Source organism: Glossina fuscipes, unplaced genomic scaffold (genome assembly GCF_014805625.2).
Source record: "Glossina fuscipes isolate IAEA_lab_2018 unplaced genomic scaffold, Yale_Gfus_2 1, whole genome shotgun sequence".
Lineage (NCBI taxonomy): Eukaryota > Metazoa > Arthropoda > Insecta > Diptera > Glossinidae > Glossina > Glossina fuscipes.
In genome coordinates, this window is record NW_023998415.1 from 49,654,742 (window position 1) to 49,669,721 (window position 14,980).

A 14,980-nucleotide genomic window follows, 5' to 3' on the forward strand; every position below is an offset into this window, starting at 1 on the left:
TTCTGACTCTTAACGACCCTGTTTCGGTCGAAAACCATACAATCATTTTAGTATGTCACCTGGACTTTTTTGTAGGAATTCTTTGGAATTTTCGTATATCTTTGCTTATTACAATTTTGTAAGTGCTAGAGAGTTATTCAGTTATTTCCATAAAATCATTATATAATCAAACAGTGGGTATATAAAAGAAAAAAAATAATTTCCTGTAATGGAATTATTTTTTATTTATTATATTGTTTAATTGGAAAAAGTTGCGAAATCAATAAAATTATATGCGAATGTTATGTAACCTAAAAAAAAGCATGGCAAAACTTAAGAGATTAAATTGTTGGACTCACATGTCATGAGGTATATCTTTATAATAAATGCAGTGTTTACGTTTTTTACTTTCAGTTTGATTAACATTTAAGACCAAAAGGATAAAAGAGTTTAAAATGTTTTCGCTACTAGAAGTTGCCAAGAATTCACCATTCCGTACTCCATTTACTAAAGTTCATTGTGACGTACCAACACCTGGCGTTGATGGACCGGTGCCTGGTCGTCACATTCAAGCCGCCGCTGCTGCCACTGAATCTTGTGAATTCGGCAGTGCCAAATATTTCGCTTTATGTAGTATTGGTGGCATTTTGTCGTGTGGTACCACGCATACATTTGTAGTGCCCTTGGATTTGGTTAAATGTCGTCTGCAAGTCGATCAAGCAAAATACAAAAACTTGTTTACTGGCTTTAAAGTTACTGTAGCTGAGGAAGGTTTTAAGGGTCTGGCTAAGGGCTGGGCTCCGACACTGTTCGGTTATTCTGCGCAGGTAAATTTCTTTGAAAAAAAAAGTATACAAAGTACAAAGTAATTACATCATATAAAATCAAAGACTGAAAAATATCGATTTCCAAGTCGACTTTTCCTTAATTGGTTAAAAAGCTAGATTTTCTTAATTAGATTTTGAAATTGATCTTTTATTCATTCATTCATCTTTCCATGTATGCTTATTTGATTTACTATATAGTTATTTTTTGTTTAATCTCCTAGGGAGCCTTTAAGTTTGGTTTATATGAACTGTTTAAAGTATATTATTCTAAAGCCTTGGGCGAGGAGAATGCGTATTTGTATCGTACGTCATTATATTTAGCTGCCTCGGCTTCAGCTGAATTTTTCGCTGACATAGCTTTAGCTCCGTTTGAGGCTACCAAGGTTAAAATTCAGACTACACCTGGATTTGCTAACACCATGAGAGAGGGTATGCCAAAGATTATGAATGAAGAAGGAATCAATGGTTTTTACAAAGGTTTAGTGCCTTTATGGATGCGACAAATTCCATACACGATGATGAAATTTGCCTGTTTCGAAAGAACCCTTGAACTTTTATATAAGTGAGTGTGAAAAAAATTGATTACCAATCGGTAAAGAGGTTATGTAATTTCTTTACAGATATGTTGTACCCAAGCCAAGAGCAGAATGCTCGAAGGGTGAACAACTGGTGGTAACATTCGCAGCCGGCTATATTGCAGGCGTGTTCTGCGCGATTGTTTCTCATCCAGCCGATGTTGTTGTGTCGAAATTGAATCAAGCTAAGGGATCGTCAGCCTTAGATGTGACTAGATCCTTGGGTTTTATGGGTATGTGGCAAGGCTTAACGCCACGTATAGTTATGATTGGTACTCTTACTGCTTTGCAATGGTTTATCTATGATGGCGTCAAAGTAGCTTTGGCTATACCACGTCCTCCTCCACCCGAGATGCCCGCCTCTCTTAAGGAAAAATTAGCCAAGTAAAAGTTCTGTTAGTTTATTTCAAGTATAAAATTGAAAAGCGCAGTGCATCTAAAGATGCATTCGTTTCGATACGTAAACGCCTAAGGGACGTGAAGCAAAAACTAAAAAAAAGAAAAGAGTTAAATTATTATAAGCCAGTCACTATGAAAAGTTAGTTAAATTATTTCTGCAAACAGCGCTCATCCAAACCAGTGTTTTTAAACAAGTTTCTTTGAAAAAAAAAACGAAAATAGCCGGCGACTACAACAATTTGAACTTGTGAAGGGTTTCCTCGCGAGAATAGACGAACTAAGATTAACTAGACCAAACAATCAAGTATTTCTCGAAATAAGTTGATTAACATTCCATTCCAATTAAATTCACATTCTACATAACTACAGGGAGTATTATAGAAAACCGTGGCATTTTCTAAGTTTTTAGTATATCGTAATTTCCATTTCTCAACTTCAAAATATATACGAAGTAATCTTGTAATTCTAATTTATGGAGAAAATAAAACAATTGGTCAAAGGATCGATTATCTCCACATTTTCTTCCAATATTTCTTTTTTTCACTAGGCTTTTAACAATATCTTATATTTCCATGTGATTTTTTTTTATTTATATGTTTATTATTACATATGTAAATGTATGCAAGAAGGTCTTTGTTCCCACAATTCCCTGATTAACAGAAATAAATGCCGCCATATTAAACTGGTAAAACAAAAGTGTTTTAATTAACTTTAAAGAAATCGCCATGAATGAGAGAGAGATGGCCATTATAATCAATGGCTGTAGAATCTAGATTCTACAGTCGTGTATATGCTCATATGTCGTAATTAAGGTTTTGGAAAATTGAACTGTGTTCGCTGAAAATTTCTTATTCAATTTCCTACATTATGTAGAAAATCGTCCCGTAGAGAGTAAATATGATATCGGATTAACTTTCATCCTAGAAAGAGGAAACCATGTTTTTTTTGTACTTGGAGATACTTGACTAACGTTACTTTTCACTTGTTCTCGTTGCATATGCGCAGTAAATTAAAACCAGATGCATTTTAAATAAAAAACATATACAAATAGCAAAGTTAGTTGTTATTGTGACGGAAAAAAGCGATGAGAATTAAAACTCAAGGGATTGCTGTTACGATTATCATGTGATTTTGCGATTTAAAGCAGAAGAGACACTGTTTTAAATCACAATTCTCTACTACGTATGTATAAGTACCAGTGGAATGCTTCGCATACAGATAACACAACTATCTATAGGCGGAGGTATTTCTCATGAAAATTTTCTCACATATCGTTTAAATACCGGCTGTGCGGCTCGAAACTTTTACAAAATGGCGTATTTTGCCAGCAGCATTCCTAAAATATGTTATGTACGCATGGGCATGATGTGTATAGTGTATACATAGTGTTTTCCTTTTCTAAATTTTGTTTTTGTTTCTTCCCTGATAAAGTCGTTTAATTTGACGCAAAACAACAACATTCGAAATTCATAAGATAGAATGTTTCGTTAGCAACATTCTCGCAGCAAAAGTATAACCTGGTAGTGATGCAATAGAAAAAAAGCATATATAATTGCCATGAAAGCAAAAGATGGAAAATAAGTGAGATAAGTATATTTATTTATTTTTGTATGGCATATATGTGTGAGGTCACGCCGTAAAAACAGTATAAAGTCATCTTTACGATAGTACAATGAGTTGATTGCATCTGTGTGTGGGTGGATGCGTTTGCACTAGAGCAGAAAAAAAGATAATAGAAATATTTGTGTATGTCGATTAGATGGTAGATCAAGTACTTCCATACAGAAGGTAGACACAAGGAGCGTGTTCAGAGAGTAAATTTAGAAGAACTTTGCTACATAGCAAGACACATAAATGCAAACGCTTTTGTCTGTTTATGTGTTCAAAAAGAGGAAAAAAAGACTAAACTGAAGGGGGTAAGTAAGTGGGATAATTAGGAAATTTATATTAAAAGTTTGCTAATATTAATGCTTACGTGTTGATTTAGGGTAATCTTCAATTTAAGGAGAGGGCATGTCTATAGTTTGAAAAGATATTTTGCTTAAATTTAACGTAAAAACAATTGAGAACATTTTAGTAGGGCAAGGCCGACTGATTAATACCCTACACCACATTGTCTAATAGAATTCGTTTTTTATTATAGAACACACAAAAATTATATCTTATTTCCATCCTAAAAATCAACAATTTTCGGGAAATCCTTACATAGGGCAGAATCCAAAAGCGGGCGTAGATGGTCCAAATTTTGTAGAGTTCACTTTGGTATGAAATTACTATTATTGGTCAACTTCCATTACCACATATTAAAACTTTGACTTTTCTGCTCTACAAAGGATTAATTTTCGTGAAAATCATTATTAGGGTAGAGTCTAAGGAATAGGCCGAGATGGTCCAAATTTGGTGCAGTCAGTTTTATGATGAACTCGTGTTGTGATATAATTTTCATCAGGAAGCTTTGAAAATTAAAAGTTTTTGCCGTAGAAACTTCAGTTTTCGTTATATGAGAGGAAATTCAAAAATTGCCCCAGCCGGTCCAAAGTTTTCATACCAATTTAGAATGCAGGGATACTACTACCTAGTCACTTTTGCACATTTAAAAATTTCGATTTTTTTCCATATGACCGTTTTTCAGACTAGAGCCGTTATCGAAAAAGCAGACCGATCCGAACCATTTTCAACAGCGTTCGCTCTTGAGTCTGCACAAAATTTCATCAAAATATCTAAAAAATTGCAACCTGTAGCTTGAGCATAAATTTGGATGGAAAGACATTAGACTGACAGATAGGCTTAGATCATTCCAATATATGATTCTAAAGCGATCGGTATAACAAAAGCGCTTCTGCGCGTTACATAAGTCCGCAGGGCATAATAAAAAATTTCCCACATTATTTTACTTGATTTGTTCCCAATTCAAAACTTTCATCAAATTATACAATTAACTGAATCAAAAAGATTGAACTGCGCCAAATTCCAGGCGCTATCGTTTCCGCCAGTATATGTTTTTACGATATTTGAAACGAATAATTAATTCTATTCAATTCAAATGCTTCTGCTTAACATACAATGGGCAAGGAATATATATTCAAAATTTTAAATGAACCTTCCGAAATCCCATCGTCAAAATATATTAATTATCATTGGAAATATAGATGAAGATTCCATTGCTTAAGCAAAGGCATCCATAACCGCATGAAAGTATTTCTACCATAGCACGAATACATTCACGCACAGCCTTATTCAAAACGTCGTAGCATAGCATACACATGTCGATATTATGTAGTCTAACAAATGCATAGTGTACAAATTTCAATTAATTGGACTCGTTTCAATTCGTTTACTTTCTTTCATTGGGGCATGATAAATGTGTTGTCTTATATATATATATATATATATGATGTGTTTGAACCACGGCATACGTTGTAAGCAAAGACTTTGAAAGCGAACGAAAAAACAAGAGAAATGAGTACAATGACTGATTTTTGCGTAGCATGCCCGTGTAACAGGCTACGCACTAATGTTATTAATGATTACACCTAAAGGCAGGCAAGCAAAGCCAACGTTAAATTCCCTGCTATTTGCAGAACCAACGTTAAATTCTATGCTTATTTGCAGAACCAACCTTATATTCTATACTAATTGCAAAGCCGTCGGTAAATTCTCCGCTAATCAATAAAAAACATCTGTTGAAATTCTATACAAACAAACAATTTGACAATTTGACAACAAAAAGTACCAACAGTAGTAGGGAATAAAGCATATAAGTAAATAAATAAAGCATATTGTGGCTTTTCTTTCCTTTTTTAACTTTATTGAAAATGTTTGGTTATGTTCGTTACGATGTACCGAATAAAATTATGCGTGGCTGCATTAGCGCTTTAGCAGAAATTGTTGTGTGCGTGTGCCTATGCGCACGTTTGTTTAGACTATAATATGTTTGAGTATAAGCAAAGACAACTAAATAAATTTAGTTGTTGACTTCGATATAAGCAATAGGATCTTTAATTTTTTAAATTCTCTGCGTTTGCGCCAGTTAACCTTCTAGCGGAGACAGCGAAATACGTAGATGTTCTAATATTTTGTTCGAAAACGCGATTAGAAAAATCGTAGTCTTATGGACTTCTTCTGTACGTGTTATCAATAACAGTAGTAACGCTGTTAATTACAAGCCACTTCTATGTTTGTTCTTTCATTCTCATAGACGTTCTAACATTTTGTCCGAAATTGAGATTAGAAAACTCTTAGGATTTTTTGTGTATCTGCTATCAACAACAGTAGTAACGCTGTTACATAGCAGCCTTTTCTATACTTGCTCTTTTATTCTCATTTGATAATAGTTTATTAGCATGACGTCATATTCTCTCAGTAGAAGCAGAAAGAATGCTATTTTTAAGAAAATTGTGCTCTATGGTATGTATGTACTAAAAGCTACCATACCGCAGCTATATGTATATATGTAGCATATATAATTAGTTTCTTTTTTGATCGCCTATTTTGAAAAGTTGAAGAATTGTACATTCTATATATATGTACGCCAAAAAATATCGAGAATTTTTTTATTATCAAAAAAAAATCAGACTGTAGATTATTATTATGTTTACTTTTATTATTCATAAATTTATTATTTTTATTTCCTTACACATGGGTATTTGAGAAATTTTATCGAATTTTTCATATCACACCTGAGTTATTCTAAATGCCGCCTATTTATGTTGTCGAATTATTGTAATATTTATATTTAACGCGCCGATTTTGCGATTACTATATTCTAAATCGTCATAATAGTGGGCCAACAATTTCGAATTCTTTTACCATAAGGCTCTCAATGTAAATTCAAGTAAACTGCGTCTAAGCTCGCTACAGTTATTGTTCGCAGTAAGCCAATCTTTCGTTTTCTTCATAATCTTATAAAAAAACAGTTTCTCAACACTTAGTCTATGCTTATTGTCATAATATTCTGTTGCGTACATTCCATATGATAAAGCAGAAAGCGCGGGTCTTTTCTTACACTTGTGGAAATATTTCTGTATGAAGAGCACATTTGAATTCATTCGAATGAATCATGATTTGGTAGCGTATGATGATAGTGTGCAATATCTTTCGTTTTCATTTAAAATGGGCGTTTTACATAGAAAACTTGCAATAGCCTTTTGATCAGGATGTCTCTTTTATAATTATAAAGGCAAGTGTTTCTATTAACAATTAAGTAAATAATTTTTATGAAATATGTTCCATATGTAATTTCGCTATTTTATTGTTATTAATCTCGAATTTTAGTCATTAACCTGAGATTAATCTCCATAATCTGCTTGAATTTTATAATACCATCGAAGGCCTACATTAATTGGTCCGTAATTTGAAAATTACCATTAATTACTCTTTAATAAAATAAGTTGATGAATATATTCCAAGTTTAAAATAATTAATCTTTATTGCGTGTTTTTCATTTGTTACAAAATTGCAAATCACATAACATAAAAAAAGAGTATATTACTGCAAGATAAAAAAAAGTTAGATTTTTTTTTTTTTTTTTGTTGTATGTTGAACGGAGATGGACTAAGCCAAAAAGTTAGATAAATAACTTTAAAATTTAAAACAAACGAGACTTGGGCGTTTCTTGCTTTTCGTTTTCTTGTATGTATGTATGCGAAAGCATATGATTTGTCAATTCCCATATGATTTTGTAATAAGGCGGGAAAGTTTAAGTCCCAATCCGAAAATAGAGATAACGTCGCCGTGTATCATGCCTCAATTATGGCAAAATTAGACACTTTTTTAAATCGATATGTAACACGGGCGGGACAGCGGACTTAGATATGAGGATTAACGGCTTACCTGAAAATTAGCTTTCGCATTGGTATTCGGCCGTTTTGGCAAAAACAAAAGTTAAATGTATCATACGTGATTACTCCCATAGTATGATCCAACACAACTTCAAAAGATTGCACTTTACTTCCTTATACATTATACCTTACTCCTTCTTCTACAGCTTACTGTGTTTTATCAGATCGGGGAGTACAATTATGCACGTGCTAGTCTGCAGAAAATCCCTTTAATTATTAGAATATAACGAACTTATTGAATTATGTAAAAACCGTTCAGGAGAAATTTAAGGCAAACTGCCACACAACACATGGGGTATAATTTTGTTGATAGCACAATAGCGCACATCGGACTAGTTAAAACGGCGGAAGGTGAATGTATTGAGTTTACGAGGTGTTTAAAGAGATCCAAAATATGATAAAACGGCTTATTGGCGCACACTTTTACTGATCTCGACGGCATTAACATACAAAGTAGCTCATAATTGTTGCAATTTTTCTTATTACGCTCCATTTTCGCTCACCAAGGGATCCTTTGGCACAAATGAAAAATGTAGCTTTCGGTTGTTTCTGTTAAATAGCTAAAAGCGAAAGTGAAATCTAACGATCAGCTACGTGATTACTCCTTAGATTATGTTTCTTTTTCTTTTTGGTTCGATCGGATATCAACTAAAGTTAATTTGGTATATTAAAGACCAAGAACGCCTTCGTTGTACATGAAAATTTTAATTTTCGGTTCCGTTTACAGCTGTTTTTGTTAAATATCTAAAAACGAAAGTTAAAGCTAAACTTTTGGGTACGTGATTAATCCTTAAATTGCATATTTCTTTTTTTTTTTGGTTGGATCAGATATCAACTAAAGTTAATTGGTTATTGTAAAGGGCAAGGGCCTCTTTCTCATATATGAAAAATTTAACTTTCGGTTTTGTTTGCAGCAGTTTTTGTTAAATAACTAAAAACGAAAGTGAAACCTAAATTTCAGCTACACGATTACTCCCTAGACTATGCATTCTTTCTTTGCTAGTATTTTGACACATTCCACTAAGATTTTATTAAAATCACATTTTCGATCAATAATAAATACTCGAACCCAAAACAGTATTCTGAAAGGATTCAATTACTTTAACTTTTTTTTTTTTTTTTTGGTATGTTGAATGGAGATGGACTAAGCCAATAGATTTGTGGCTTATATGTCCTTCTAACCTTTCTAATGCAACAGCTTTGTCAAGGTTTTACAAATTGATTATCCAGTAAATTGCAGTTTTTTTACTTAAATCAGCTGTGTCTGCAGTATTCCCACGCTTACTTCTCTCAAAATTTTTCTACTAAAGTTTTTGATAGCACGTTCGCCGCGTTATCAACGCATACTGTTAACGTTAAAAAATGCATATGAATTTTTTACACTATTAAATTATTTATCTAAAAACTAGTTGAAAAAGAAATACGTGGACTCTAATATATACTAAGTGGGTTTTACATGGGTTACGTGGATCTAAATCGTAATACGATCAAATAAAATCGCATTTATATTTTTGATTACGTGGAGAACGCAAAGCTGGAAAGTGTGTAACTAACGCATTTTGTATTATAATCCGCGGTATATTAAAGTAAGAGTAGTCTAAAAAATCTTTGTAGCATTTTTAAATGTTTAAGTGTTAAATTGCTTTGTAGGAAAATAAACTGCCTGATTATGTTTCCTAGTGCAACAATTTGGGTATTATCAACGCTTTTGGCCTTCTTAAGCTGTAGTTCCTTCGCGGAAGATGTCGACTCTTGCTATTCGTTCGCCGGTGGTTCGGTTTATCCAGCTGAAAATTCGAAGGGAGATCATACCTTACAAACTACCAAGGCAGTCAGTAAGTTAATCTAACCATTAACCATTTTGATAAACATTGATGAAATTCATTTATCTAATTAGTTTCCAAGCCGGCACCTTACTTCGAAGGTACAGCAGTGATGGATAAAGAGTTCATCAAGTTATCTCTGAATCAATACATAGGAAAATATGTTGTGTTATTATTTTATCCATTGGATTTGTAAGATGGTCATGGTTAATTACTGTATAACTGGCTGGCTACACGAAACTTTTGTTTTTTAGCACCTTTGTATGCCCTACAGAAATTATCGCCTTTTCCGATCGTATTGCTGAATTCCGTGAAATTAATACTGAGGTCATCGCTTGTAGCATTGACTCGCATTTTACGCATCTAGCTTGGATAAATACTGCTAGAAAGGAAGGAGGCTTGGGCAATGTTAAAATACCATTGCTGTCTGACTTAACTCATACAATAAGTAAAAATTATGGTGTCTATTTAGACGATTTGGGTCATACATTACGTGGGCTTTTCATTATTGATCAACTCGGGATTGTGCGTCAAATCACGATGAACGATTTGCCGGTCGGACGATCTGTCGATGAAACTTTACGATTAGTACAAGCATTCCAATATACAGATACTAAGGGCGAAGTATGCCCAGCAGGCTGGAAGCCAGGTGCAGACACTGTACGTAGATCGCTTAATTTTCCGCTATTTTTTTTCGTTAATAATGCGCATTTAAATTGCAGATTGTACCCAATCCAAGGGAGAAAGCCAAGTATTTTGAAAAGAACAACTGAAAAGTATTGTGGCATATGGCATGTGGCATTTTATAAAATATATACACATATATACGTAGCTCATTTCTTTTTATTTTCTCTATGTACGTAACAAGTCCGAATGGACTTTAATGAAATTATTGCGCACACGTTGTGAATTTTTTTTCGTCGCATTCAAATACTTCCTAGTTATCAACAATGTACAAAACATCAACTTTACTTAACATATCTTTGCCTAAAACTTATGCAGCTTTGTCGGTCTGACCGCATTTCTAAATCTCCGAGTCATCAACTATTTATGAAAATGAGTAGTGTCTTCAAAATTAAGTGCTACAATTAGAAACTATAAATCTAAATAAATTTGATGAGTATCTATGTAAACTACAATTGATGAAGTAAGTCACTGGTTTTCTTGCTGATTCTTAAGATATGATATACTTTAGCACCGTCAGCTAAATATCTTACCGCGAGGAAGGCAAATATAGAAGAAAAGCAAAGGTTTCTTAAGTACAAACTATAGTAGGTGTAGATATGACATTTGGCGCAAATATTTGGCAAATCGATTTCCGAAGCATTCTCGATTCACCAGATAGCATAGGCTCTGTTAATAAGAGCAACGCGGTTTTATATATATATATATATATTATATATACATATATATTTGCTGGGTATCCACAATTCATTTTAAAGTGGATATTACCTATTTGTTGCCCTTTCATTTTGATTTTAAATTTTGAATAAAGAAATTTTAAGAAAAATAATTTTTAAGACGGGTCTTTTATTGCACGGCTGAAAAATACATTTTTCCCAATAGCCACTTTTATGTGACTATACTTAAAAATTTGGGTGTGTAGGAAATTCGATTTTTCTAAACGGCCCGAGGTTATAAATCTATTCATATACTAGGTGTTTGCAGAAATATTGATCACTTTTTCACTTGAAAAATGCATTTGTTGTGGAAATTTGGTACAACATATATTTGTAGTATTATCGATTTGTCGCACTGTACCGTAATTTACAAGTTATTGCTAAGTTTACATTTTACACCTAACCTAATTAAGATAGTGTAATTCTAGTAATAAGCTATTAATATAATATTATATGCTTACGTTATTATTCTAAGCGATACCCTAATTTAGTTATATTGCTTAAGTTAGCATTAAGTTATTTCTTATATAAGATACTGACCATACATTAGATACATCATAATATAAGCAAGTATTTTAAACGAAAGTTAAAGAATAAAGAATCTAAAGTAATCCAATAAACCAAAGAACCTTTAATTTCTAAGTGGTGTCACTACATATTAATTAAAATAGTTTCCAACACCTTCTACAACATTTTACAATATTTTCGCAAACATGGCGACGTCAAGTGGAAAGGACTTATATCGGTTTGCAAGCGATCCACACATCGATCCATGTTCATATTTCTTCAACTTCACGGACTCGCGTGCCAACCAAGGCATGCTCCACCAATCTGAACAAGTGCTAACCAGGAGGCGCCATGTTTGGTGAATACGCTGGGTGTAGCAGGACTTCCCATTCGAGCTGCAGCAATGTGTCCTGGAGAACTCTCGTGGCCAAAACGGTATTTTCCGTCAATTCGTGTCGCCGATTTCAAACTGTTGAAACCAAAACCGAAAATTGGGTCGTGATGGAACAGCATCACTATAAGCCTCTGAACATGTTTGGTGAACTTCGGCAGCAGATTTCTGCAAATAAACAACAAAAGTAGTGAATTTGGAGGAAAAAGAATTTTGAGTGTTCCATGATTCACGTCGACATGTGCCGAATAAAGAAATAATATTAAAAGAAAAACTCTTATTTTAAGTAGAGGAAGATCAAAAGCATCGAACTTGACCGTTATTTACACCGGTGTGTCCCATTTCTTTATCATTTTTACTTATAGAAATTGTTGATCAAAATTTTCGCAAACACCTAATAAAAATGACTAAGTCTATCGGCTTTATTGAAAACTCTATCTCACTTGAGATTTGAACCTACGATCATTGATTTGTTAGTCAAGATAGGAGCATGTCTCGCGAATTGTCACGACAGGTACGTTGTACGAACGCAACATGGCTGCCTGTGTTGAGCAGCCTTGTCATGTGCTGTTCTGCCTAACCATTTTGTCTTGCAAGTTGTCTCATTAGCAGCGATATAGATGTAATCTTATTGTATTATCCTTGCCTTTGCTATCCAGAAATCTCCTCTTTTTTAGCGTACTATACATTCGTCATTGGCTTCTAAATGCATCTGCTTAATTCTATATGATTTTACATCGACGATGGTACATAAAGGCAGTAAAAAATGCGGTTTTTTACACCCATTACCGAGAGATGGATTTGTCAAAACGTTTCTAACGTCCAAAAGGAAATATCAGAGAATCTCCCGACAATGTATATATCTTTTTGGTCGATATAAAATTCTGAATCAATGTCTGTCTCTCTGTCCGTCTCTGCATCTGTGTAATGTAAAAATTCTCCTGACCGCAAAAATGGAGCTTCAATTGCCAGAAATATCTTGAAACCGGAATAATAAAATCGGCCAAAGAACACGGCTACAGTACTACGTAAGCTGAGAACCGATCTATTTTCCAAAAGGAACAGGGCTTGGTTATATGCTCATTACTCACAAGTTACTATTTTATTGTGTTTTCGCGGATGTATGTCACATCAAGAAGAATTTAAAATAAGTTTGCATTTTATATTACGGATCCATTTGGATTCATTTTCTGAATCGATATAAGCATGTCTGTCCGTCTTTCAGGTTAATGTTTGTTTATGTATTTTTCTACTCAACCTACAGATCGGAATTTTTAAAATTTTTTGACCAGATTTGATACACTGACGTGTTTTGTCCCAGAGACGAATACCACTGAAAATAGATTTGATCGGACTGAAGCATATAACGCCTTTTTGAAAATGTCATATGAAAAATCATCGCTCTTTTCAGATTGTTCTCTTCTAAGACTTTCTTAATTACTAACAAATGATCTAGAGTGTACTTTTTTTGCCTTCAGCTATTTATTTATTGATTTATATATTTATGTACGCGTGAAATTCAGCTGAAATGGATTGACAACAAAATTCGATTGACTTTTAGAAATAGCTCTTATATTAAATATTATGGCAAAGTAGATAACGGAAAATAAATAAAACAAAATAAAGTAAGAAAAGTAAATTCGGTCGGGACCGAATCTTTTATACCCATCGCAGTTGTCGCCAAAAAGACAAAAGAAGTAAAAGAACAAAATTTTCATGCTCTATAATATGGTATTGTAAAATAAAAGTTTTTGTCGTATAAGCATGTGGACGTTGCAAGCGTATCCTTTGAAAAGTTGAAGTCACTTCCAAATTCCTTTGCAAATTTTTAGGCGATATCTTCATTTTCCCTTACGGGAGAATCTTTACCACAGATACTACAGAGTTTTGTAGACGGACAGATGGACATATCGACATTTATGTGTGTATTCTAAATTTGAAACTGGTCGAGAATCTATATATACTTTATAAGTTTTTGAAGTGTGTTACCGCGCCTTATAAAGGTATTGAAAAAACAATTACATTTTGATACATTAGGATATTGAGTAAGTGTGGTCAGTTCTTCCATAGATTTACACAAATGCTACAGCATTGCCTCGTCTACTTTTTTTTACGAGTACGAGTTGCCGAATGCTTTAGACCACCATTTAATAAAACCTAACTCTAACTTAGCTTTATTTAAGGAGAGCTCAATGTGAAGAGCTCATGTTTGTAAGACGTAGTTTTCGTAGTCGAATAGCGACCACTGAATGGATGAAATATACAGTAGTGAATGAATTCCAACTAACTAAATTCTCGCATTTTCATAGAACTTAAAATTTTCATAGCATCAAATAAACCTAATTATCTAAGTCGGATTGAAGGAGATAAGAGTGAGATTCGAAGATAAAGAAGACAAGGAAGAGAATAGTTTAGACTTGATTACTGATTGATGTCCAGGACAAATAGAAAGTTTCATCAGTGGCCACATAATATAAGTAAAGTCGTTACAAAAAGGTATTCCCTTCTCCCGGTAAAGATAAGATATTGAAATTCCTTTTACCATTTCCACGCCTAATTATTGTGCCTCGAAACTTCATTTAGAGAGACAGTTAATCGTGGTCAACCGGTTTCGTTTTCTAAAATTCCAAAAATTGTTTATTGCTGGAACGAAAGCATTATAAATCTTGTCTGAACATTAGTAGTTTCATCGAAACATGTGCGTACATTATCTTTCAGATAGATAGGTTAACAGTCGCAAGAGGGCGCAAGGTAATTTAATTAATTTATTTTACATATACATATATGTGCGTGTACGAACGTTATTTTTTAAATGTCCTGGGTGAAAATGATTTTACTTTTGTTTAAATATGGGGAAAATATATGTCGACTTTTTCATGACCCTTTTATATTGTTCTGCAACGGAAAAGGATTATCGTAATATTTTTGGATACGACAATTGTGTTTTTTTTTTTTTTTCGGCGTCAAAAAAAAAATAAATAAATAAGAAAAAAAGGAAAAAAAAACCGTGAATGGAAAACAACTCTTTTCCCGACAGCAAAAAAGGCAATAAATAAATGGTGGTGGAAAATGTCAGATAAATTTTTAGATTTTCTATAGGAAAAATTGTGATTTTTATACATCTTATTATTTTTATTGTTCTATTGCAACTGTTGTCCTATGTTAAGGTTTTATTTATTTATTTATTTATTTTTTTTTTTACGACGACAAATGAAAACGAAAGGGTTGTTGATTGAATT

At 33.3% G+C, this 14,980-nt stretch overlaps 2 protein-coding genes across 3 annotated transcripts; both read left to right on the forward strand.

The window, feature by feature from the left end:
- Positions 1-102: 102 nt before the first annotated feature.
- LOC119632101 (phosphate carrier protein, mitochondrial) lies at positions 103-1,993 on the forward strand. 2 transcript variants are annotated; one of them, XM_038024827.1, is made up of 4 exons: positions 103-173; positions 394-806; positions 1,028-1,368; positions 1,427-1,993. In XM_038024827.1, exons 2-4 carry the CDS (start codon positions 435-437, stop codon positions 1,767-1,769), a joined length of 1,056 nt encoding a protein of 351 aa, XP_037880755.1. In that variant the 5' UTR covers positions 103-173; positions 394-434; the 3' UTR covers positions 1,770-1,993. The 2 variants fall into 2 exon arrangements, with proteins under 2 accessions (XP_037880755.1, XP_037880758.1); XM_038024830.1 differs by having other exon boundaries at positions 103-118.
- A 6,926-nt stretch (positions 1,994-8,919) lies between these two features.
- LOC119631303 (peroxiredoxin-4) lies at positions 8,920-10,485 on the forward strand. Its single transcript, XM_038023385.1, has 5 exons — positions 8,920-9,206; positions 9,271-9,455; positions 9,518-9,635; positions 9,698-10,103; positions 10,166-10,485. The coding sequence occupies exons 2-5, from the start codon at positions 9,290-9,292 to the stop codon at positions 10,214-10,216; spliced, it is 741 nt and encodes a 246-aa protein (XP_037879313.1). The 5' UTR covers positions 8,920-9,206; positions 9,271-9,289; the 3' UTR covers positions 10,217-10,485.
- The last annotated feature ends 4,495 nt before the right edge of the window (positions 10,486-14,980 follow it).